The sequence below is a fragment of the Uranotaenia lowii genome, chromosome 3 (assembly GCF_029784155.1).
Source record: "Uranotaenia lowii strain MFRU-FL chromosome 3, ASM2978415v1, whole genome shotgun sequence".
NCBI lineage: Eukaryota > Metazoa > Arthropoda > Insecta > Diptera > Culicidae > Uranotaenia > Uranotaenia lowii.
The window spans coordinates 118,360,789-118,387,176 of record NC_073693.1 but is presented as its reverse complement, the minus strand read 5'-3'; the positions used below and the strand labels follow the sequence as shown (position 1 = coordinate 118,387,176).

Sequence of the window (26,388 nt, the reverse complement as noted above, 5' to 3'; positions counted from 1 at the left end):
ACGTCAATCATATTCATTTAAAAAAAAACGCTATATCTTCAATATAGTTTGGAACACTTTGACTATGTCCAACATTAGGAACACACTGAAAAAAATGTTCCTAATTATCCACATAGCATTTCTTTTAGTGTTTACATGAAAAAAAAAACATGATTTTAACAGTCTTATTACAAAAATCATTGTGATTAACAAATTTTCAAAAAATCGGTTGAAAAGTTATGCTTATATCTTCCATTTTCAACTATGTTTGTCAAGAATCGTGCTAAGAATCCCGTTCAATTTGAACATAGTTGTGCAACATCAACTTCTTAGTAGGGGAATCACCCGACACGCGAGCGCAATACACACGCGACTTACTTGCCCGAAAGCTGACCCACGAATGAGGCAATGTTGCTCGGCTCGTGTGTACGTGCAGCAGGGAGCGGGAATCGGGTTGAAGTCCGACAAAGTCGTTGCTCTCAACAGTGACTAAGGCAATGTGCGTGTGGCTAACAGATCGGCCCCACACATCCTCCTTCTTCCCTAAAAAAAAAAATAAACGTCATATTTTATTTTTCTTCCAGATTGGTAGGATTCGAACCACGTTTGGTCAATCTGGCCCACGGGAGATGGTTCTTGGCATTTAATTTTCAAATATCGCTTTAGGGACTTAAATTACTCCTAGTAAAACGGGTTTCTCCATTACTTGAAAGGACGAAAATATAGTGCTTGCACTGCTTCATTATTTCCCCAGCTTTTTTAAACCAATAAGAACTCTCATTTACTCCGAGACATTCTTTCACCACTTTTACTTTTTAATGTGTACCAAATACGAGAATTCTCGGATTATGAGATATTGAATGCCGAATTTTAGTATTTGCCGGTTAAGATTTCTTCGCAGTTCCTTATGTGTTAATGGACTATAGTTTAAACCCCATAAAGGCCACTCATTGCCTCGAAGATATCAGTACTATTTCAGCAACAATTCTACCAATATCACTTCCCTTTCTTCAAATTGCGATAGAGCCATGTTTTTTCTTAAATCGAGTACCAGATTGTTTAAATTCTAATGGGGCTCTGGGTGTTATTATTTGCCCAAGACTTTAGTTAACTGTTGTCGGCAAACTTTCAAAATGTGTTATGCCAATGAACAAATGTTTTGTGAAGCCTTTTTTCGTTCAATCTACAAATATGCCAAGCGTGTTCATGCTTTCCAACGCCAATCGCTTTCTCCTAAACAACTGATAAAACCGTCAAAGTACTACATGCTTATCAGTTGTAGTAGATAGTTTATTTTCGAGAAACTATTTTCCCTTCGTGAACCCGAGGTCAAAGGAAATCGGAAGCAGACTAATGTTTCATGGAAAGAGCTGAATGATTTGAATTTGAATAACTTATTAACAATCCAGGTAATAACCGAACGAAAAAAAAGTCTCTGCTTTCGATATAGTCCAGTTTCTCTTATCGTCTACACTCTTGTCCTAAGCATGAACTTCCGCGTTCAGTCCCGTTTAAAATCGAAGATGGTGTTTACTTCATTTAAGGAAACAATGCAGCAAGTAATTCATCCGAAATACAGATGATTCAAACATTTGATGATACACTATATGCTTGGACACGAGATTAGAACTCACACTTCACGTCAACCACACTTTTACCGGTTGATCCAACTTACGAATATTTATTCCATATTAAAGTCAACATGAAAAGAATAATCAACATCGAAACCTTAAAAGACCATTCTTTAGTGGGTTAAGGAAATATTTGGCTGATGATTTTAAACCCTAAAATGCACGGATGCTAGTTTCCTTATAACTGACAACATATGATGATTTTTTGTCATCTAGTTGGTGATCTGGTTTTAATCTGAAGATTCACATGTACGACACAGCAGTTTAACCTGATTTTCACAATATTGGTCGGCAAATCCACAATCCCAACGAATCCAAGAAAGTCCTCATATGTTTTAGCCAACAAAGAAACGACTTGACTAATAAGCGTAAATTGACTATTAATTTGTCATATTTTTCTCTGTTCAAATTCTCACACTGAAATCAGAAATGCATAGGTTGCAGCAACATCTGTCAGCTGATCTTCAGTGTTTATCATTCAGTGTGCGTGTGTGTGTATGAGACATTTTCTCATGTTTGATTGCAAACTCGTAGGATGGTGGGAATAGAAACGAAAAAGCTATATTTTCAATCTCACAAGATCTTTTTAAAGTTGAGTGAGATATCATTATCAGCCTCTCATTCGCGCCAACACAAAATAGAACCATCGCCCATCGCCCATCGCCTGGGGCTGATGTCATGCTGAAACAACTAGCAACGCAACGCAACGCAACGTTCCAATAAGATTGCGTTGCATCGCATTGGTATGTCATGCTGGCGCGACCTGTCACTTTGAAATTCCCTACAAATCATCACTTCTCTACATCTGATAATGCTTTGAATCGTCTCCTTTCTTTCCGGAGCCATCAAAAACTCATCAAATCACGACCCGGATTGCAAGAATGCCGAAATTTGAACCGACAAAATTCCTTGTTTTTTTTGCCGGAACTAAGAATTCATGAAAATTTTCTCGCCGATTAAGATAGTTTTTAGTTTATTATCACAAGTTCGGACAGATCTTCGTACTATTGTGCTTGAAACCCGGAATCACTGCTTCAAATCGAGAAAAAACAATGTTCCTATTGGATTTCCTACTAGTCGCGCTACTAAACACATTGGCATCAGATTGGTCGCGCTACACAAAGCGACCAGTATGACAGGTCTGCGCGATTTCCATGGAGATCAAATGAGAGCTGGTTAGTCGTGTGAACGTTGCGTTGTAGGTCGCGTTGCTAGTTGCTTCAGCATGACATCAGCCTGAGGGAGTAGATAACTCCGACATGAAAAAAAACAAATATTCGTGCTGCCGAAGCACGGATTAAGAATGTGTGCATATAAGCAAAGACGAGAGAGCAGACTCGAATTTTGCTCCGGCACGGTGCCTGCACGAGCGTGCACCAGCGTTGCTTCATTGTTATCTTTTCTATACTTTCGAGTCAAAATCTGAACCAATCACGATAAAGGTTATACGTGACAAATCAGAAGAATATCTGTATTTTCCTTTTCTTTATGATTTTTTAAAGTCAGTTTGTAATTTCAATGATTTAAATAACTTTATTTTTTTTCTTAATTTATGGCTCAAACCTATCGTTACATAAAGCCAAGGTTTTTGTAGTTTTAAATAACATATTTTTTGAATTCATTGAAATTTCGCTTTGAGGGTTTTGACATTCGAAAACTATATATTCATGATGGTAATCTTATTCATGTCTGAACATGCATCAGAATGTAGTCTTTTTTATTTTTTTTTGGTTTGGTATATATCAATTAGTAGACAAAATATCTAAACTTTTCTAGATAAATCTGTACTTTTGGCAACCAATAGCGAATACCAAACCTGCAGAGCAGACAAAAGCTATATCAGTGTGCGTGTGAGATGAAAGCATCCGATCGCTCATTGATTCGAGGGCGCGTCGACGTTCAATTGCTGCGGATGTTCAATTGAGAACGGTAAATTGTTCAGTCCCATAAAACTTCTCCTTATTATACAACCTGAGTGGTAAATAACTTAGATTTTTTTTTCGAGCGTCAAACTTTCCAAACCAACTTGACCATGACATCCTGGCATTACCCAATATGATGAATGTGATTATGCACGAGTACTAGAATGGCAATTTACATTAAACTCTAGAGACTAGAGTTTTTCTTCACTCCGAAAAACGCATGCCATGCTGATCTTACATTCGGCGGGTTGACTTCAAATAAAATAACCATCACCATAAATCCGCCGTTTTTTGATTAGATAACTTTTATTTTAGAGCGTATACTAGGGCTGTTCAACATAAATTTTATTTCTCAAATTTCTCCGGGATTTTAAGTATCTAAGGCTTATTCATCCCCTTCTATTTCCATATGCAGAATTAAAATTCTATGCAATATTTTAACAGCTTTTCTGTTATACAAGATTTCAATTGTCGAGGTTACATTAAGGTAGCAAGGGAGAGTTCTTCTCTGGTTACTCCTCTCCATGCATCGAACCATCTACTATCATTTGGCTCGATATTTCCATATTTTGCATGAGTCTTTTCATATTTTGTCATGAGTTTTTTTTCCACTGGCTAAAATTTGAAATCTTGATCACGTTTTCCACCAATTCGAGTTAAAGTGAAAAAGATTCAACATTCAATGAATGTTATTCGTCTTTGATATCAAAGCAAATGATTTGAAGAAACGATTATCAATGTCAAAAAACTTTATTGAAATATTTTTCCTAATTTTCTAAATTCAATTTTCTTGTTGCCGTTTGTTGACTAAATTTATTCGAACACATTGTGCTCGGTTTAAAAGGTTTTCTAAACTTAATTATTTTTATTTCTTAGTATTCCGTCTCACGACATACATTGACGAACATAATTCCTAAACCTCACTCGGTCCATGGCAACCGTTCTTCAATTTCTCGTACATACTACATTCACCAGATAACGCTCCACTCCGCTAAACTTAAATATAACTGGAATATTAAATGTGTGTCCAGCCGTCGTACTCTAATCTGGCATGTTTCGTTTTCCTCGACTGATAATTTTTTTGTGAATAAATGTTTGCATCTATTGTCACGATAGTTTATCCATACGATTGTTTAAAAAAAAAATGGAGCTCCTAGTAAATACATCCTTTTGTGTGGTTCGCGATATTCATCCATCATTTTTCCAATTCAAACTCATCGTAGTTAACGAAACTTAACTCCTATTATTTTTGTAACATTCTAAAGCGTTCCAACGCACTTAAATATTTTAAAACATTTTTAATCGGGCGCTCATCACTTTTTTTTTGAGTTTTTATAGCCAAAATCAGACTCTGCACTTTCTATCTTTTGACGCAATATCTTTTTCCTTTTTTTTAATTATTAATTAATTAATTAATTAATTAATTTTATTAATTCTTACTCGTAGTACACTTCCATTTATTGCCATATTCGTATAATTTCCAATTAGCTATACTTTATTGGCGGCTTAGCTTGTTTGCTATTTAGCTTACTTTAATTTGTTTTCTACATATTTCTAAACTCATACATTTTCCCCTTTTTCTTTTTTTTTTAGTTATAATTTCGTTCCTTTTCGCTTCTTAATTCGATTACAAAAGAAAATTAGCATTGGCAACTGTGCGCTTTTCATAAATTTACCATCGGGTAATCAACATGTTTTTCAAACATAGACAAGCGGACACTAAAAGCACTTTTTTGTTTTCTCGCGGAGCCTCATCTCGCCAATTTATTTTTATTAAATGTACTCCTAGATGGCATTTTTTTTATTCTTGACAAGTGGGCTACTAATGTATTTGTTACTTATCAAATTTCAAGCTTACTCCTAGCACGCTTTCTCGTATTTTGATAAATATTTGCATAAATTTTAAATTTTCTATCGGATTTTTCTTTTTATTTTCCCTTTTCCCATTTTCGAATTGATGCCGAGCGTGCATCGCACTTGTATCTCCAGTGGACTCGCGTCTCGCCGTTTATACAATACATGCCGAGCGGATTTTCAACGCATTTGCATTTTTCGGTTTTCCCGGCGGACTCTCGACTCGCCATTTTGCAATTGATGCCAAGCGGACTCTCAACGCGCTTGCAATTTTTTCTTTTCCGATGGACTCTCGTTTTGTTATTTTTCAACTGATGTCAAGCGGACTCTCAACGCGCTTGCATTTTTATTTTCCCGGCGGACTCTCGTCTCGCCATTTTGTCGATTGATGCCAAGTGGAGTCTCAACTCACTTGCTTCTGTTTAATTTTCTAGCGAACTCTCGTCTCGCCATTTTTATTCAATTGATGCCAAGCGGACTCTCAACGCGCTTACATCTATTCAATTTATAAGCGGACTCTCGTCTCGCCGTTTTTCAGTAGATGCCAAGCGGACTCTCAACGCGCTTGCATCTTATTTTTAAGTTCTTTCGGCGGACTCTCGTCTCGCCATTTTTCTCCACCAAGCGGACTCCCAGCACGCTTGATTCAACCACTTTTTTCTTTCACTGCACTTTAAATCAACAACTTTTACTTTAAAAAAAAACTATCAAAGAGAAGCTCGTGTGGGGTGATTCCCTACTTAAACAACGAAAATTTGGTTCCACAATCCTGTCTAGGTCGCCAATGTGCAACATCAACTTCTTAGTAGGGGAATCACCCGACACGCGAGCGCAATACACACGCGACTTACTTGCCCGAAAGCTGACCCACGAATGAGGCAATGTTGCTCGGCTCGTGTGTACGTGCAGCAGAGAGCGGGAATCGGGTTGAAGTCCGACAAAGTCGTTGCTCTCAACAGTGACTAAGGCAATGTGCGTGTGGCTAACGGATCGGCCCCACACAATAGTTATTTTGAAACAAACCGGTTTTTACTAAAAATTTCAGGAGTTAAAAAACTTTATTGTGTGTATGATTTAAGTTAAGATGATCCGTTACATTATTTTTTTTTTGTAGTTGTGATAAGACAAAAAAACGTCACAAATCGTCAAAATCAAATGGTATGTTAACATTAGGCACACATGCCACATTAGGAACACCCACCCTATTATAATTTTGAGCACCGGAAAATAAGCTCATAAGATCGTTAAGCCATCTAAATCTATAGTATACGCACTGATGTTTAGATTATTCTTCGTTTTTTGCCATCATTAATTTTTTGTTCACTATTAATCAATTTTAATACGCGTTTTATACTTTAATTTGTTGATTGGGACACGATGAGCATTTTCTGCCGTAGCATCTAGCAGTGAATTTACATCTGACGATATAGCCAATTGGTTAGGTGTCGGAGAGGTCCTAATCAAAAGACTCGAGTTCGATTCCTGATCGAGGTGATTTTTAGTATGGACCGTAGACATTATTAGCTTTTTTCAAACTTCAAGTCTTCAAACAATGTAAAAAAACCCAAGCAACCAAAAGCCCCATATCTACTGAACCACGTTCGAAAGTTCAAATTTCGCAGAGAAAAGGTTCCAAAGGAAATTGGTAGGGAAAAACTGTACAAAACGCACCAGATAAGCATAATTGCTATTTACAGCGATACTAATCATTTAAGAACCAAATTGAAAGTTGCCGACGATTCAAGGATAAAATTTACGTATTATCGAAAAGAAAAAACATGATAAAACACGATTTTGACTATATTTTTGTAAAAAACTAAATCAGCCAGAAAACAAACCGCGGGGTGCCAAAACTAGTGGACAGAACGCACCAAACAGGAAGGGTGGTAAGAAATAGAACAATATATACGTAATGTAATTATTGAAACACCAAATGTTTAGTTACACATTAATCGTATTTTTGTAAACTACCATTTTTTGGCTAAAAATCATTCAGTATTGCTAAACTCATCGAAAATTTCGCTTTTCAAAATACACTTTATTATATCCTTATAGATAAAACGCCTTCAAGTAGGCAACGAAATTCATTTTTTTTGACTGATATAGTGATATCGCGGCAAACATGGCGGCCGATAATTTTTTCGAGTCGAATATTAGTGCATCGTTTTATCTCGAACAAGGACACAATATGTTATAACTATGCATTGTTATCGTAATTTGGGAGTCAGCAAATAAAAAGAATGGCATTTTGTTTTGATATTAGCGTTTTCTCAAAAGTTAACAGCATTCAAAATTTGAGCGTAAAACAAGTGGTCTTGTGGGCATTCTGCCCCAATTTTCATATGATTGATTTTTGATAAAAATTTGTAGGAAGTTAATAAAATGCAACAAATAGTCTTCCAAAAGTGCACATGAGTGGTAAAATGATCAGCTGTAGTTTGATCAGATTGCACAGGCTGTTTTACCATAAAACCTTGTATGTTACTTATGAAAAATTACAAGTTTCACGCTGATTCCATTAATTCCTCTGTTTCTAAGAACCAAAGTATAGATTTTTTGAACTTTTCATCTATTGAATGATGAAAAAGCTTGTTTGCTACAATAAAAATGAAGAAAACATCATTCGAAGCCGTAGGTTAGTGTATATTTGTCAAATAATGGCATGGACCATTTTACCCCGCTGGTGCGTCTTGTACAGTTTTCCCCTACCTAATTTTCTCGAATGCGAGCCTGAAAGTTACAAAATGTTCCTCAAATAGCCTTTTTTGTGACATGTCAATCACATCCATTCAGTATAAAAGTTACAAATTGGATCTCGAATAGCCTTCTGTGGACTTGAAGTTCCAAAATGTTCCTCAAATAGCTTTTTTTGAGGCATGTCCACCATTTCATAAATATTAAATGTGAACGAACATCACAAAAGGGCAAATAGTCAATAAATAGTTTTTTGTAGCTTGAAAATTGTAGAAATGTATAATTTATATTGAAATTCCAACTCAGAACAACTTGAAGCTAACTCGCGAAGGATTGAGTCAGTTGAAGAAATAATTGAATTTAATATCTAGATAAACTCAAGAATTTGTATATTCAAACGAAATCCAAATAGTACTTATCTTCTTGCCCTTTTGTAGCTCATTTCTGAAAGACTCCAAAGAACTGAAAGAAGATACTAAACGAGAGTACTTTAGAAACCTATTTGGCAAGGTTTCTTCCAAAAATATGTTCAAATGCCTTAACACACTTGCAGGAACATCGAAAATCATGAATAAAGAAATGAGGCTGAATGTTGGCGGCAATCTAATTGAGGATCAACTAATGGTTGCAAACAAATTTAACGAGTTTTTCAGTAACATTTATTTATTACTTGGTCTTTGAATAAAGAATTACATTGGACCCCAGCTTGCCGCAACGATCACAATATGTGATGATGTTAATAGATTCCAGACCTAAACCCCACAACAAAACTCAATATTTCTCCGACCTGCGAGTACACAAGAAGTCATTTTGCTCATTAAAAACCTCGTTTCCAGTAAAAGTGTGAGTGACGATGGAATTTCGCTCCATTTTATCAAGCGACATTTCCGTATTTTTTTCGGATTTAATGAGAGACGTCTTTAACGAAAGCTTTTCAAACGGAAAATTTCCAGATGGCCTTAAAACTGCCACTGTTGTACCGGCTCGTGAGCAATGGCCAAAAACAGATTCCAACAACTATCGTCCGATATCAGTTCTGCAAATTTTGAGTAAACTTTTCGAAAAAATGTTGGTCTCTAATTCAACCAATTTCTTCCGAGAAAATAGTACATTCTATGAGTTTCAATAAGGATTTCGCTTAGGATCAAGCACTACAACCGCAATTTCAGATTTTTTTGCTGAAATTTATCACGCAATTCAGGCCAACAAGAAAAAAGCCTTCTTTTTCTGGATCTCAAAAAGGCATTTCACACTATTGATCACGCGATTCTTCTGAAAAAAATTAGAATATTATGGAATACATGGACCTGCGTATCACCTTATCATAAGCCACGGTGTACAATATAATATGGTGATATCTTCCCGATAATGTCGTCATTCCTATCCATCTAGTGATCCTCGGTGTATGCAGCATTATCTTACGCGCGCAAAACTTTGGCACGCTATTCGAAGATAATAATGACGTCACTTGTTTACATTCAAACGAGTTGTTTACTCGTGTTAGTAGCCTATCTTGTCTATTTATACCGTGATCAAAAGCTTTCTGTCAAATAGAAACCAATACGTAAAGTTGAACGGCTTTAAAAGTGATCTCCGTCCTCTCAAAGTAGGAGTGCCTCAAGGCAGTAAATCTTCGGCTTGGTTCAAAACTTATTCATATTTTTTTTTTGCTGAATTTTTAAGTAACGTTTACATGATTAAATTTGAACTTTAATGTTTTTCAATTGAATACTTAGTTCTGAAAAATCGACATCATTTTTGTTTCTTCTGTGGAACCGAGGCTGGATATAAGTTTTGCAGTTATTCCGTTGAACAACTTTGTCGAAGACCGTAACTTCGTATCTTATTAGGCAAAAAAGTTATGAGCTGTTGAATAGGGATATGTCTTTTTGCATTGAAAATCAATAAATTCAACTGACATCACTGCTTGTGCCTTGAGAGACATTGCATGACTACTTTTCAAGGAATCCTTCGATGGGCACAAGCAGTGATGTCAGTTGAATTTATTGATTTTCAATGCCAAAAGACATACTCCTATTTAACAGCTCATAACTTTTTTGCTTAATAAGATACGAAATTATGGTCTTGGACATTTCCGGAAAATTTCCTTTAAAGAATTTATATATTGGCACATAACCCAGCTTCCAGTCTCGGTTCCACAGAAGAAACAAAAATAATGTTGATTTTTAGCTTAAAACATGGCCGTAGGAACGGGGGGTGTTTTGGGGGTTAAACCCCCTCCATGAGGGTCAAAAAAGGCCAAGCAAAATTTTCTTCTCTAAACTCGAAATTTTTAATTCATAAAAAAATTTCGATGAACAACTCAAGTAAATCACGAGCAAAAATCTCGGCTCAGAACTAAGACGAAAACCTCGAAATCTTATCCCAGGTCCACAATTCTCCTGAAGATTTTCAAAACTTTTCTCATTTGTTGATAGAATGTCCTTAGTCTCCAATATCGATTTTTCAATAAGATTATACTCACTAACATTGCCTGATTTCACGGATTTTGCTCGAAAGTTTTTACTTATTTGCAAATACAAAGAAAAATTTCAATTACGTGAACACAATGTTGTACTTTGCGTCCAAAATCATTTTTTCAACTAAGTTTATTCAAATAAACTGGCTGACGTGTTTCGATGAAAACAAGCTACTTTTCGAGTTTTTTCTTCTTGATTATAATTGAAGCATTCCTAAATTTTTCCGGATGTTGCCCAGATTTTGGGATGTAAATATATATGGTGAGCTTAGGTTTGAATAATTACAGCTGCTCTGGTACTATTTTTTTTTTTTTTTTCATAAATCTAGGTTTGTTGTCCGTGACCGGATTGTGGAATCTGAATCCAGTTTATAGTTCTTGATTTTTAGTTAGGTTTATCATTGAGACAAAATCATGATCCGAATCTTGGTTTTGCATTTGAAACTAAAATAAATTCATTTTACATGTTAGAAACTCATCATTCCGGAATATAAAAAAGAATTTAACATTACAAACCATTTTAAAATTATGGATTTGAAATTTTTACTCTTAATTCTTTTGACGAAATTTCAAAATTCCATAATGGTGATCCAGATATGAAATAATATAGTTTCATCATTTGGAATTTTCAGTCAGGATAGGAATTCAAAATTTGTATTCAGGTTGTGTTCAGGTATAAAAAAGAATTTAACATTAACAAACCATTTTAAAATTATGGATTTGAAATTTTTACTCTTAATTCTTTTGACGAAATTTCAAAATTCCATAATGGTGATCCAGATATGAAATAATATAGTTTCATCATTTGGAATTTTCAGTCAGGATAGGAATTCAAAATTTGTATTCAGGTTCAAAATGCAGAATTCAGATTCGGAAGTAAAATTCAAAATTTTCCAAAACAAAACACAAAACAGGTAGGAACCACTGTTATAAAATGAGATCTAAACTCATTTTCTAAATTGCGTTCCTTAAAAATCTAAGTCAATTTTGCACAGGATTTCAATAATGAAATAAATTATTAATGATAATTTAATGTTGATAAAATTACTTGTACTTCATCTTAGGGTTCAGGAAATACTTTTTATTTGTTTGTTGTTAAACATTATTTATATTGAAGATACTAAAACATTTCAACTAAAATCTGAATATATCGAGTTTACAAGAGTTTAAAAAAACCGGTTTTGAATCCCAAATAAGTTTTTTTTTTTAAAAAAGCCTTCAAGGTCCCTCATTCATTTTTTTTTAAATTAAAAAAAAACTTATCACTTTTAGGACTTATTTTTGAAATAAATGATTTGAAATGAATAACTATTAATATATAAGAACTTTAAACCGAATAATGAGATACTTTTAGTATCACTTTTTTTTACCATTCTTCATGTATGCATTTTCAAGCGAAAATGTTCTAGGAAAAATTTTGTCACCAAAACCCCCCCTATGAGGCAGTTCTTCCTACGGCCCTGGCTTAAAATATTCAATTATACCATAGAAACCTTAAAGTCCAAATTTACTCATATAAACGTTACAAAAAAAATCTGCAAAAAATCATGGATGAGTTTTGAACCGAAGCAGAACCCCATAGTTTAAGAAAATCAAATATGATCCCAAATCGACTCAGTCTAATGTGAAAATACAAGAGAAAATATAAAATGAGAAGACAATAAAACAGAAGTCATCTTACGAAGAATCACAACAACTTCCATCCCCTTCTAAGTTTTTCAAAAGCCAACTATAAATATACCTTATATTTCTAACATTTTCCGAAAAAATGTCTTAGTATTCTTTGGAAAGATATTTCGATAAAAATGGAATTTTCTAGCTTTATTTGTTTTCCATGTGAACGCAGAAGATAACCGTTTTGGTATGCTTCGAATCCCCTGGTGGACACTAGGCGAAACTATTAGAGATTGCACAGAAGCTTTTGTGCAAGATCGGCAACCAACACTTTGCAGCGGATTTATAGCAACGTTTTCCTTAGAAGAGCTTAGAAGTAGATTCAAACATAGGTCTAAAAATAACCGCAGTGCAAAGAAAAAAAAATGATAGCTTTTATTTGTAGCGAATGGACGTTTTAAAGATTGTCGGGAAGAAAATCATCGTTTGAAAATGAGAAACCCAATATCCAATCAACAATCCAACAATCAGGGGAAGTTCTGATTTTTAGAAAGCTTGTTTATAACTTGAGATAAGGGCAACAAAGCAACATTGCTGTGCCATTCCCTGCCATCGACTTGACATTAAGTCGACCGACATTGGCGAACCAAACGAGAAGGAAAAAAAGAAGAAGAAGAAGAAGAAGAGGTAAGGCAAAGGACTTATATTGGACCAGGAGACCAATTTTGGACCACCTTGTCCAGCTCTCTTATAAAGCAACAAATTATGAAAAAAAAAATTATTGACAAATTATAATGATTAGTTGCCTAATAAGAGAGCTAAACAAGGTGGTCCAAAATAAGTCCGTTAGTATTAGTCTGTGAGGGATATTTTTCGAACATTTGAATAGAAAATCGATTTTAAAGAAAAACATACAAAAACAATATTTATTAAACGAATAGACAACTTTAAAGACGGTTTACAGTAAAAATAACATAATTCATTGCTCTGATAACATATTAATTTTTGATCGAACTTCTATTTTTTTTTCATTGAACTTATTTTACCTAATGTCTATCTAGTGACTTTCCGTACTTGCGCCTCAATTGGTATCATTTTATGTTTATTAATAGTTAACACAAATGAGAATACATATTTTTTGAAAAAATGGTAAACCTTACACCTAACTAATATTATAAAAAATGCTGATTTTGAATAATGTAATCCGATATGAACACAAATGACAATAGCACAGTCTCTTACTTAATTTTAAAATGAACGTAGTTAAATTTCAACTACTCCAGATATCACGAACAAATGAACTAATTTCGATTAAGTTAGGCCATCATGCTCCCATAGCCGCTAGGTTTTTTCTGCTCCGCTCCCGGTGGCAAGATACACTGAATGGACATCACCTTCTGGTGCCCTAAATGTGTAGAATCATAAGCTGTGGTCAATAATGATCTCGCTAATACGACATGATCATGCTTTATTCTGCGGTACCGCACCTTTTGCTGCAGGCCGCCAGCCGGATCGGAACGCTTCCTCGATTTCTTGGAGGGTTCTGTTTTTCGTTTCCGGTAGGATCATGTAGAGGAGAAGTGTTCCCAGGAGGGAAATGATGCCGTAGAACATGAAGGTGCCGTTTGTTCCGATGGCATCGAAGAGGGATGGACCAGTTTTGATGACGATGAAGAAACAGATGAAGTTGAAGGATGAGGTGAGACCTGATCCGATGCCACGGGTGGCGATGGGAAAAACTTCTCCACTCATGCACCATGGAAGGGGGAACAGGCCGATGCCGATGAAAATGATGTAGCTAATGAGGAATATGAGAGACATCCAGGAAAGATTCTGATAAACGGGGATGCTGGTTTGGAAGTAAAGGAATATGGATAGGCCGATGAGGCTCACAGTAGTTCCGGTGCCGCTTAACATGGCCAAGAAACGTCTGCCGAACATCCGGAGTAGTACACAGGCTACGAGGGATGTTATGACCCGGACCATATCGACGATAAGCATCGCAAGGTATTCGTTGATGTTGCTACCGATGGTGGTTTTCATGAGAGAGATCGAGTAGAAGGCAACGATGTTTACACCGGAGAATTGCATCGTAAAGAAAAATACCAGAAGAGTGAGAAGAGGTTGCAGGAACTCTCGCTTTCTAATGTTGTCAAGCGTTGAAGGCTGGCTCGATTGTCCTGAGGAATTGGAGCCAGCATATTTGGCAGCCATATCTTCGAACTCTTTCAACGATTCTGAGTCGTTGCCTCGTAACCATCGGAAGGCAGCCTCGGCTTCTCGTCCTTGTCCTTTCGATAGCAACCACGATGGGCTCTCTGGACATAGCACAACAAAAATATAACTCACTGCCATGAATAATGAACAAAGCAGTGCTGCCATCTTCCAGTGGAAGAATGTTCCAAACAAGTGAGATATGAATATACCAAAAGAAACTGCAAAGGTCACGCCTGCCAGTAGAATGCCTCGATACTTCGGATGGGTCGTTTCAGCAATGTAAACAGAAGCCGGGGGACCAACCAGGCCACAACTGAATCCGGTAATAAATCTTCCGACCAAAATCATATCATAAGTCAGCGCCACCGATAGGACGCAAAATCCAACTGCAAACGTGATATTCAGGATCAAGTGCGTCACTTTTCGGCCAAACTTCTCCATCAGGAAACCTCCTAGAAGACATCCGGCTGCCATAGGAAGTGGAGCCATCGACGCTATCCAAGAGGACTGATCCTTAGTAATCTGAATGGCACTGTCTGGTCTCTGAAGCTGCGGTAGCAAAATAGCCGAAAATCCATTGGTCATTCCGGCAGCGGCACTCGATATAATCGGACCGGTAGACGCCAACACCTGAAAGTTCAACATTTGATTAAACATTTCTACTTCCATAAATGAAAAAGTCATCAAATACCTGTCTCCATAACGGCGAATAACCAGCCGGAACGACATTACTTTCGATAAATGATTTATCCGGTCCAGGCTTTTTTATCGCCATCTCGAATCTGTAAATAAATTAACACAACACAATTAGCACGGCTTGTTACTCAACGGGCTGCAAGCAAAATGATTTCTTCTACAAACAATTAACACCTATAGGCTTGCACATTCTACCAGAGACCACGACGGATTCGCAAACATTTCAGTTGAATACCCCGCCATCAACCAGAATATGAATCGGAAGGGGCGGACGATTCTTCCCAGTAACCCACTGAGATAAGAACCCAGCCATCGAATCTGGATTCGAGTGAGCGTGCAGCGATTTTAGTTGTAATATTCAAAACAGCAGCGCAACGCATCGCGTCTTCAGTCTGCTGATTACATTGAATCCCGAATTGGAGCATGTTGGGATAGGTTCGGAGGGATTAATCAATATTTTTAAAACGTTGACCTCATTTCCCTATCAAAATAACCGGGAAAAACTCATCGAATGCGAATATTCTGTAATTTGTTTTTATTTTTTGAACTTAGTATCTTTAAGGTTTTTGATGATGTTTTAAAACAGGTTACTGAAATTTTTTTTGAGACTAGGTACTCAAAATTGAAAGGTGTCAAACTGAATTCATGAAATTTAGGTAAATTTGTTTACGCACAGTCCACATGCCACAAAGAATTAAATAAAAACGGCAGTAAAATACAAAGAACGTAAATCTTCAAAATGGAAAGTGTGTGTTAACAAAACATTGCAGATAACATCTTACTGTTTTTGAACAGATAACCCAATTCATGGAGGGGCTATTGTACAAGCTCAGTTTTAATAGTATCTCAAGTATGATAAAAACAACGCAAGTCCGATTAAGGCTGTTGAACTAACTGATAAACATCAAAACTGTGTCGCTGAAGAGCAAATTAGGAAGTCGTTATTCCCTTGTTATCAGTCAGTATTACTTTTCTAGGCAAGTATATATTGTAAAACTTGTTGAATACCTAAATACGTTGAAAAATTTACATGCCTGAATAGATTAAAAGCAAACTGGATGTTCAAACTGTGCTGATGCAACAGTCAAACAAATTTAAATCATCCAAAAGTAGATATCTGAATTTGATTAAGATTTTGAAAATAATTTCGCAACTTTTCCAACCGTTATTTGAAGTTAACTTTGCTCATTTTCAAAAGATTATGAACGGATAAGCACATGGATGGTTAAGTGTTGACATTACACTCGAGTAAGCATTTCATATCCGTCAGCAAATGGAGGCGGGATTTATTCAGATTGCTATATGATTCTGTACCTAGTCTGATCGACAGGTTATCGTTACATCTTAGTTTTGAAATAACTATTTATTATGATATTTGAGGCTTGATATTTATTATGTTTGATTGCCTGTGAATCCCAAAGATGAAATTGTGAAAAAAAAAAGTTTTTACCAAGTTTCTTTTGGATGAATCATTGTGTTTAAGACTAGTTCACTTTTCGGCATTTTTTCACAGATCAAAGCCATACTCATATGAATTGTTCCTCATGTATTCTCAAGTATTTCTGCCGAATCTGAGCTGTATTGAACAAAGCTTTGTTCTGCGCAATGAGTTTTTGGTAAAATAGTCAATTTTTCTTGAAAAATGATGCAAAAAATAATTAAAAGGAATAAATTGCATGAAAGCTTGTGTGCAATTAAATTGCACACTAAATGATTTCCCAAAACCCGTAAATCAAGTAATTTTTTATCGAAAAATTTAATAAAATCAATCATACAAAAGGAGATAAAATTCCCATCTTCCACGATTTGTTTTATGCTCTTCTTATCTTTCAAAAATTTCATAAATTTTCCGAAATTTCTTTAAAAACTAAAAATTTCTTTAAAAAATTTTGAAGAAGAGGGGGGGTGACAATAGATGAAATTGATAATTGTTCCGGCCTAATTGGTTTATATTAATAGCATTTTCATGGATCTGTTTTAGATTATCGTTAAAAAAAAACGAAATAATTTAAAAAATTATAAAATACCAACTTGTACAGAAATTTTACTTACAAGATGAAAGTTTAAAATCCGTAGTAAATCCTAAAAAAACTACTCCCAGAATCTCTTTCTGTTAAGACAGCCCTGTTCATTTGATATTTAAAATGTAATTTTTCACAAGACATGGAGAAAAGTTATTCAAGTATTTATGCATCAGTTTTTAAATCATAATTGTGTTGCTATTCGAGTTTTAGCTTCATGCAACCTGAAAAACGTGGCATCAAGAAGACTTACTTATTTACAACTTGATCAATGCGCGCGCATTTTTTTAATTCCTGGCCAGTCCTGGGTTACTTGGTTGAAGAAAGTATCTTTGCTTGTACATAAGTTGGTGTGGAGAAAACTTAAATGAAAAATATTTTATCACTTAAATTTGTTGCAAACATTTGAAAATAACTTGACCTATATATATTCAATTTGTATGTTTATTACATTCAAAGAAAGGTAATAAAAAGGGCTAGCCTTACAAAACAATGCTTTTGTGGATAATATTTTTTCTGATTTACTGCAGATTTTTAACTTTCTACTTGTAAATGAAATTTCTGTACAAGTTGGTAGTTTATAATATTTTAATTTTTTTTTCGGTTTGTTTTGAACGATTATCTAAGGAGTACATTCGAAAAAAATGCACTTTATTTTGAGAATAACTTTGAATGCATTTATGGAAATTAATAAAATTTTCTGTGAGGCTTTCTTGTAATGTAATGTGCAAAATTTGGTGACAATCTGTTAAGTAATTTTTTAGATAGCCTCCACTACCGAAGTTCATCGACAAAATTTTTCGGGCTAAATCGAGTAAAGTCCAGAAAAGTTCTAGTAGGAGACCCAAAAACAGCTTGAAATCAATAATTCGACCAAAGTTCGCATGGCAAATCGTTAAAGAAGTCCTAGAGGACCAAATAGTGAGCGAAAATTTGAATAAAAGTGGAGATTATCGATTCCATGAAATGAAAGGAATTTTATAAGATTTTTCAAACTCAACTCGAAAATATGAATAGAGGAAGTGAAGTGATTTGAAAAAAGTCAAATTTCTCTGACACGTTCATCTAGCTGACTTATAAATAGACCTGACTTTATTTCTACAAAGTAAAGAAAGCTGCCCACTGCTAAAATAAACAAAATACGGTGATCAAATCGTGGGCAAAGTATTTGAACTGCTTGTAGGGAGGAATTTATACTCTGTTTAAGTTGCATCTGGAGTCGTGCCATCATGCAAAAATGGTGGTTGAGTGGTAAAAAGTCAAATATGTTATTTTTGTGCCGAAGGAGGACGATTGGCTAAATTTGTTGTACTTCGACCAAATTATTTTTTTTTAGTTATTTGAAGGTCAAGCATAGCAGTAAACTTAATCAAAAATAGACTTGATTTGAAAAAAAAAGTTGGTTCACAGTATGCATTATAGATGGCAAATGTGTTTCCCAAAAAATAACGTCGAAAAATCTCCAGGTACCTTTCCTGAGAATTTCATCAATTTACATTTATGCATTTAAAAATTATTCACAAAACAAAGTGTTGCATTTTTTTCGAATCCACTCCTTAATCTCATTCAAATGGGTATGAGCAGTAAATTTTTATTTGCTCGCCTGATCGGGCACTCAAGGGAATTGGGTAGTTATTTTTCATCGTCAGCCAATGTGTACCTTCAAAGCCTTCATTTTAGTAAATTTAAGAGTTTTGGTTGCTTGGGTTATTTCGAAATCAACAGATTGCAGTATAATGCGAATTGCCGAGTTTTTTTTAAAACCCAAATTATCTCACCTTATTCGAAGTGATTATTTAGTGATTTCAACTGATAAATTTTAAAAATGTCAATGAAATTTGAAAAGATTTAACGCAGAGTTTTTTTTTTATGATAAAAGAAGCCATGGAAAATTAAAATTTTATTTAAACAAATTTTCTAAAAAAAAAAACTTTGTAACCTTAAACTTCTCTTTAAACGAAAATTTCTATAAGTATATCTAGTGTCAGTTAGAGTTTTGAAATTGAAGAGTTTTAAATAAGTGAATTCGAAAAAAAACTTTATAAAAGGAGAAGAGTTGGGTATCTTTGCCACTTTTTTTCTTTGCTCCATAACTTGATATAAAACTCCATAACTACATATATCTAAACACATAAAAATGAACTTCTGTTTTTCTGTCTGTTCCCTAAAGACTCGAAAACTACTGAACCGATTTGCGTGAAACTTGACATAAGAGGGTATTGGAGGCTGGAGAAGGTGTCTATAATAGTTTGGGACCTCTCCCTATTTTTGGAAGGGGGGAGGAGGTCTCTTATATAAAAGTAAAAAGTCTTCATCACTCGAACCCTGATCGAGCAAATCAAACCAAACTTTGCATAGGTGGGTATTTTTGTACGAGAAATGTTTCTTAGAATATTTGGTATCCCTCCCTCCTTCCAATGGGGAGATAGGAAGGGGGAAGGGGCCTATCTTACATTTTTTTACATAACTGGAGAACTTATAATGCTTATTGAACCAAATTTGGCATGATAGGGTAGTGGAATACGAGAGATCGTTCTATGATTATTTCAGACCCCTTCCTCCTTCCAGTGGAGATACAAGAAGGAAGGAGGGGGACTTTCATACCTTTTTTATTGCAGAACTTGAAAGCTATTCGAGCAAATGAAACCAAATTTGGCTCGGAAGGGTATTTAGGTACGATAAATAGTTCAATGAACATTTGGTACACCTTTCTCCTTCCAGAGAACATATAGAAAGTGGGGAGGGGGCTCCTTTACAATTTTCAGCATAACTGGAAAATTTATCAAACAAGTGGAGCCTAATTTGACGTGGAAACGTATCTATAATATTTTGAGAAACCTCCGTTCTTCCAGTCGGACAATCTTGAGGGAGGAGGAAGCTCCCATACAATTTTTCATATCACTCGGGAACTTATCCAGCAAATGGACCGAAATTAGGCTTGAAAGGGTATTGGAGCACAAGGAATGTTTCTATGAATCTTTGGTACTACTGCCTTCTTCCAGTGGGATGATAGGAAGGAGAGAGGAGGGTTCCTTTAAAAATTTTCTCATAACTTGAGAAATAATCGAGCCAATTGAAATAATTTTGGTATGGGAAAGCATTTAGATCAGTGGTGCAAATTTTCAGTGTCAGTGAGAAATTATCAGCTGACTTTATTGCAGTGTATCGGTCAGTTCAATTCCAACTAGATTCATACGAGAATGAACTGAAAGCTCAGTCCTGAAAGCTCTCTGCACACTCATTCACCAATCGGAAACATCGGTGCTTAGTATACATTCAGGCTCTTTCCAGGCTCATGAGGTTATCCAATCTTCATTTTCAGTTTCAAGCGAACATTGCTGAAAGTGAAAAAAGCTTCCTTCTATTATCATTAAGTTTAGTTGAATGGTGACAAAGATTGTTCGACTCGCTAGACATGCGCAAATTTCAGAATTACTGCTGAGATCGCTATTTTTGAAGGATTCTGATAAAAAATACGTCTGTTTCAAATGGTGTGAAGAGGTGGGAAGGTTTAGAAATGAGTGTTCGGGTTGGCGAGACGAACGCTGGCGAGGGAGCGTGTAGACGAATGTGGGGGACAAAATTATGACAAAAAGTTGGCAGTAAAATGACAAAACATGACAAATGTGGTAAAAGTATGACAAAATTATGACAAAAAAATCTGACAAATAGGAATGAAATTTACAATACAATGGAAAAATATTTACTAACACAACTCTGTCGAAAATATGACAAATCTGATTAAAATGTGACAATATTTTAACAAAAATATGACAAAAAAGACAAAATCATGGCAAAAAAAATGACAAATGTCGTAAACAATTGACAAAAATATGACAAATATAACAAAATTATGACAAGCGTGGTAAAAATATGCCAATAAATTGACAAAATTGTGACATGAACCTCATTGACCTCATTTTATCATATTTTTGTCATTATTAATTACCATAAATTCAATTTTTTTTTATATACATCCATCCTCTTGTCCCGCTTCAAGTAAACGTACAGTCTCAGCGATTTTCAATTCGCGTTTTCTTTTTGAATCCCAATTCATAATTTGCAAAAATGGCAAAAACAAATGCTTACTGAAATTATCAGCAACTTTCGCTGACACTGATTGAATGCTTAAGCTGCAGTCACTGATCAAAAACAGTAAGTGACAGAAATGCCCAAGCGAAAGACGCTTTCGTAGCTTTCGAGTGAAACAAGTTAGTTCGGGTTTACGAGTGAGCTTTCTACTGACTGATAGACACACTCACACAGCTTTCTGTAGGCACGAGGATGACCGAGCCGATCAGAAGCTTTTTTATTTGTTGACTTTTCTATTCCGTTCATTTCAGATGAAGCTTTTTACACTGATAGAAAATCACAGTCAGTATCATTCGTGCTTGAAGATAATTTGCAGCACTGATTTAGATACACAAAATGGCTATTTGCTTATTTGAGACATTTTTCTCCTTCAATTTGGGATACAGTTAGGGAAGACGGGCGCTCACATACGATTGTTTTGCATAAACCAAGAACTTACAATACCGTTCATAATTGTATAGAAATTGGAAGCACGCGCACTGTCACTTCGACTTTGAACTTCCACAACTTTTTACTCTGATGATATTTTTTGATCAAATTTTTTGCGTTAGATAGATCAATTATCATACTATTATACCACAAAATTTAAGAGTTTGTGTTTCTGGAGTTTGTGTGGCCTGAGATACAGTAATTCTACAGAAATCGGACTTTTTGGACTTTTCTCATTCAAACTGCAATATCTCAGAAATTGAGCTACATTTTTTATTGAAATTTTTCAGAGTGATTGTTGAAACATAAAGCTAGCATGTCTGAATTTTTCGAAAAGTTCTATCGATGAGATCAAAAATTACGTGAGGTGCAATATTTCAGGCATGAACCTAGAAATGCGATTTCTATAGAATTTTGAACGAATGTTTTCATAGGAAAATTCTATTTTCTGTTTAACAACCAGTAAATCTATTTCAAGCAAAAAATCAAAACAATATCGCGAGATTCTGGTTTCAAAACACAAATGGATCATTAATTCCATGTTTTCTTTTCTTCATTGCTATTGCTAGACATTTTTTGTCTGATTGGTGTATGGAAACGATATTGTTCTCATGAATCGTCCAAAATTCTATAGAAATCGCATTTCTAGGTTCATGCCTGAAATATTGCACCTCGCGTAACTTTTGATCTCATCGATAAAACTTTTCGAAAAATTCAGACATGCTAGCTTTATGTTTCAACAATCACTCTGCAAAATTTCAATAAAAAATGTAGCGCAGATTTTGAGATATTGCAGTTTGAATGAGAAAAGTCCAAAAAGTCCGATTTCTGTAGAATTACTGTATCTCAGGCCACACAAACTCCAGAAAGCTCAAATTTTGGTGTTACAATAGTGTGATAGTTGATCTATCTAACGCAAAAAATTTGATCAAAAAATACCATCAGAGTAAAAAGTTATGGAAGTTCAAAGTCGAAGTGACAATGCGCGTGCTTCCAATTTCTATACAATTATGAACGGTACTGTATCTAACAAATGGACCAAATATGACATGGGAACAATCATAAAGTCGAGCAAATGGAACAGAATTTGGCATGGAAGTGTATTTGAATACACCGAATATTTAACCTTGATCCCCTCCTTCCAGGTAGGGGATAAGTAGGAAGAGGGGCTCCGATACTAATTCTATAGTAACTCGACAACTAATAAAGCAAACGGAACCGAATTTTGCATGAGAGAGTATTCGAGCACAAGAAATGTTATTCCGGTGATTTAGCACCCCTCCCTCGATTCAGTGGAACGATAAAAAGTTGGAAGAGGGTAACTCATGCATTTTTTTTTTAATATTTCGATAACTTATCGAGCAAATCGATTCAAATCTGCAATATGGAATATGGAATCGAATTTGTGTATAAAAAGTGTTTTGTATAATAATTCAAGAACGAATAGGCAAATAAGTGTTCCGTGACGTTATTTTGTTACAAAAAATTTTTCTATGATAGTTTGAGACCCTCTCCACATTAAAAAGGTACAGCAATGCCAAAGGGGTAAAAGTAATAAGTTTAGGCTCCCGAGGCATCACATATAAATTTTTTTTGCATAAGTTATAAACTTATGAAGCAAAGAAATCCAGAGTCATAAAAAGGATTTAAAAATGGACTTAAAAGTAAAATAATTAAGATTCCAAATTTTAAAAAATGAAATTTTATTTTGAAACAACATTTTAATCATTTTGAAATTGAATTTAAAATTTTGTGCAAATAAATGAAAACTTAAATAACTAGGTACCACAAATTTCAATAATTTTTGGAAGGTGTAGCAAAGAACACCGGGTCAGCAAGTTATTAATAAAATGAAAAAGATAAATAGTAGGTTTCCTACATTAGTTACTTATGATTTGGTAATAAAATATATTTTTTAACAAATCCATTTTCTCAAGTTCTGACTGTTTTGGAAAAAGTATTTTTTTTATTTAAAAAATGGTGGGGAATTGTGGGCCTTCAAATACAAAATGAGCAAATAACATGTTAAGTTCATGAGTTTACCCAAAACTGCAATTTCATAATTCATTTAGTTATGTCAAAGCAATTTCATGTGAGGAAACAAAAAAAGAGTTGTGTATAATCGAATTGATTAAAAAACCTGACTCGCGTATGTTTTGGCGAAATTCCTCATATAGGATGTAAGTTCGTCTCACTCTTCCCTACATGAAAGATCTTGCAAGGGAAACAAATTCTATTGATATGAAAACAAAAATTTAGTTCAAAAGTTTATCATGATTTAAAGTGATCTTTCAAAACACATTTTTACTGAAATGTCACAGAATAGATAACTCAAAAGCGGGCTAGTGGTTTAGTTATCGATGTTGTTTTTTTTTCATTGTGAACTTGGTATCAGTTTTCATGCAATTTGACCGAGTTCTGATAAGTGTTTTAACGAACTGAACTGGAAATGACGAACTGCATTTCAGAAAAAAAATCAAATGAAATCTCTTTTGGGATAAGGTGCTTAAAAAGTAGTAACACGTGAAAAAGGGATTCAAGTCATCTATTCTAAAATGACCCAAAAATAAGTTGTCCGTTGCTTTGAAGTAGTTGTTCAAATATTAAATTAAGTTTAAAACGTTGAATAAAACCTATTCTAAATTTTAAAACGCTTTCGATATTCGGTGTAAATCTATTTAAAGAAACATCCACCTCTGTGTTCTGGTAAAATGATTCAAAAAATCAACATTTGGTCCGAGCCTAAAAGTGGTGGTCCTAAACTTTGTCCAAAGCGAAACGCAGAAGGTGGGTTCTGTTGACCTACTGACTGAGCAATCTCAACCCCTCACATATGAGCTACTCAATACGATACAAAGAAGTGATTAAGAAAACAGATTACGAAACTACATTCCGATGACCCCAAAAGTCGTTCCAACCCAATCCCGTTTCATTCATAATCGGAGTGACCTTTGTATCGAAATCGATTTTCGAGAACCGACAAACAGGTGAAAACAAACCTTTTGGTGTAATTTACTACGCGCGCTATTTTTGATTTACCGGTATGCGCTATCCAGCTTAGTCGCTTAGTCGCATTTCACGGGAAACACTATGGGCAAGCGAAATATTTAGCAAACCCAAACTTTGGCTGTGTACGGATATCCTTGAGAATCTTTCCTCTGGCACGAGAAGTCAACTTACCGTTAGTCTTAAAGATGGATCCACCCCAAAACAATCGTGTCTAGAAACGTCGTTGAACTTTATGTTGCGTGAAAAAGGCGGAACACAAGCACCTTGAGCCTCTCCAGCAGGTTTCCGGTAATTGTCTAAATAGTCTGTCGATTTATAACCTGACCAGTTCATTCACGTTCATATTTCGATGCCTCATTTTAATAATGCACTTTCAAATTTTCGGTTCTACTTTTGAACTACACGCGATTCTTGATCGTTCTCTTCCGAAGCGCTTTGCACAGTTTTGTTTAATTATTGGAAGCACCGTGACTCTTAAGCAAGTTAAGCACCATCGATCGCTTGGATTGGATAACACTCATCAGCTGAACCCAAAACAGAACGACCTTGGGGTTGGGAATTTCGTGCGCGCGATTCTCCAAAGGCTTTGCGCTCTCTCTCAGGCGCAGGCGTGCGCAGCGCACAGCACCACACACTAAGCGGATGGGTAAACAAAAACAAAAAACGCGTAAAAGAAAAGATTTCACGACTTTGTTTGAATTTCATCAACGACAACAACCCATGACGGAGACCGACGACGACCATGTGCTAATGGGTCGAACCGAAGAAATGCGCGTAGTCCGTCTGTTCGGAAGCGTGTCTTGAAGTCGACTGAACCGCGCGTCGATGGCTGGCTGCAGTTGTTTGAAGCGGATCTACGCCTTGCAACTGGGCTGTTTGTCTGAGCTTTCTTGAAACGGTGTGGGTACTTTGAATGGAACCTACCCGTAGCTGCAGGGCCATTCCGATAAAATGACGAGCGATTCCCGCTCAATGATATGCTAATCCATTCGCGTAGCCAAGAACGGCGCGCATCGAGATAAGAGTTATCGCGCTCGATGCGATTTCCATCCTTCCCTCTATCGCTCTATAATGAAATTTTGATGAAACGGACGATAAGAAAATTCTTGGCAATGAATCGGCAGAGAAAGTATTCATAACATCAGTTTGAAGGATTCTACTGAACAAATGGAAGTCTAGAAGGATCGTCTTCAATTATGCAGTCAGGAGTCTGGGCGCGTCATTTTATAGAATCTTTTTGAGAATAAATTCGGCAATAAAACAAATAAAAAATTATATGATTATACTTTCTATACAAATATTCGGATTGTTATGTTTCATATTTGAACCATTGAAAACACTAAGTTGTAACATATGCAACAGTTGTTTCAAGGAATGATTAACAGTTTTTGTAAAATCTTTTTTTTTCTTTTTGATAGGAGTTTAACCCGTTAAGGTTATTCTTCCTCGGTAAAAAACTATAAATTAAGTAAAGTTAAACAGATAACAGAAATTCAATATCTGTTAGAGCACATAATGCGTTTTTAATTCGTGTTTTTGTCATCGTTTACTAAACTAAACCAACTGCAACGTTCTTATAAAGTCTAAAATCGAAACAGGAATGAAAAAACTCAACGATTTTCCAAACGGATCGTTTAAACATCCTATGACATGACCAAAAACTTATCGTGAAGGAATCGAATCAAACACGTGAGATCTGCATCTAATACATTATTGAACCCTCCTTTTGTAAGAGAGCAACTACTGAAAAA

The 26,388-nt window shown here is 35.4% G+C and overlaps 1 protein-coding gene across 2 annotated transcripts; it reads right to left on the bottom strand.

Annotated features, from left to right (window-relative positions):
- Positions 1–13,134: 13,134 nt before the first annotated feature.
- On the bottom strand, positions 13,135–25,446 carry LOC129754511 (facilitated trehalose transporter Tret1-2 homolog). 2 transcript variants are annotated; one of them, XM_055750627.1, is made up of 4 exons: positions 24,809–25,446; positions 15,082–15,172; positions 13,661–15,020; positions 13,135–13,578 (listed from the first exon to the last, which is right to left on the bottom strand). In XM_055750627.1, the coding sequence occupies exons 2-4, from the start codon at positions 15,163–15,165 to the stop codon at positions 13,490–13,492; spliced, it is 1,533 nt and encodes a 510-aa protein (XP_055606602.1). In that variant the 5' UTR covers positions 15,166–15,172; positions 24,809–25,446; the 3' UTR covers positions 13,135–13,489. The 2 variants fall into 2 exon arrangements, with proteins under 2 accessions (XP_055606602.1, XP_055606603.1); XM_055750628.1 differs by lacking the exon at positions 24,809–25,446 and adding an exon at positions 15,261–15,364.
- Positions 25,447–26,388: the final 942 nt, after the last annotated feature.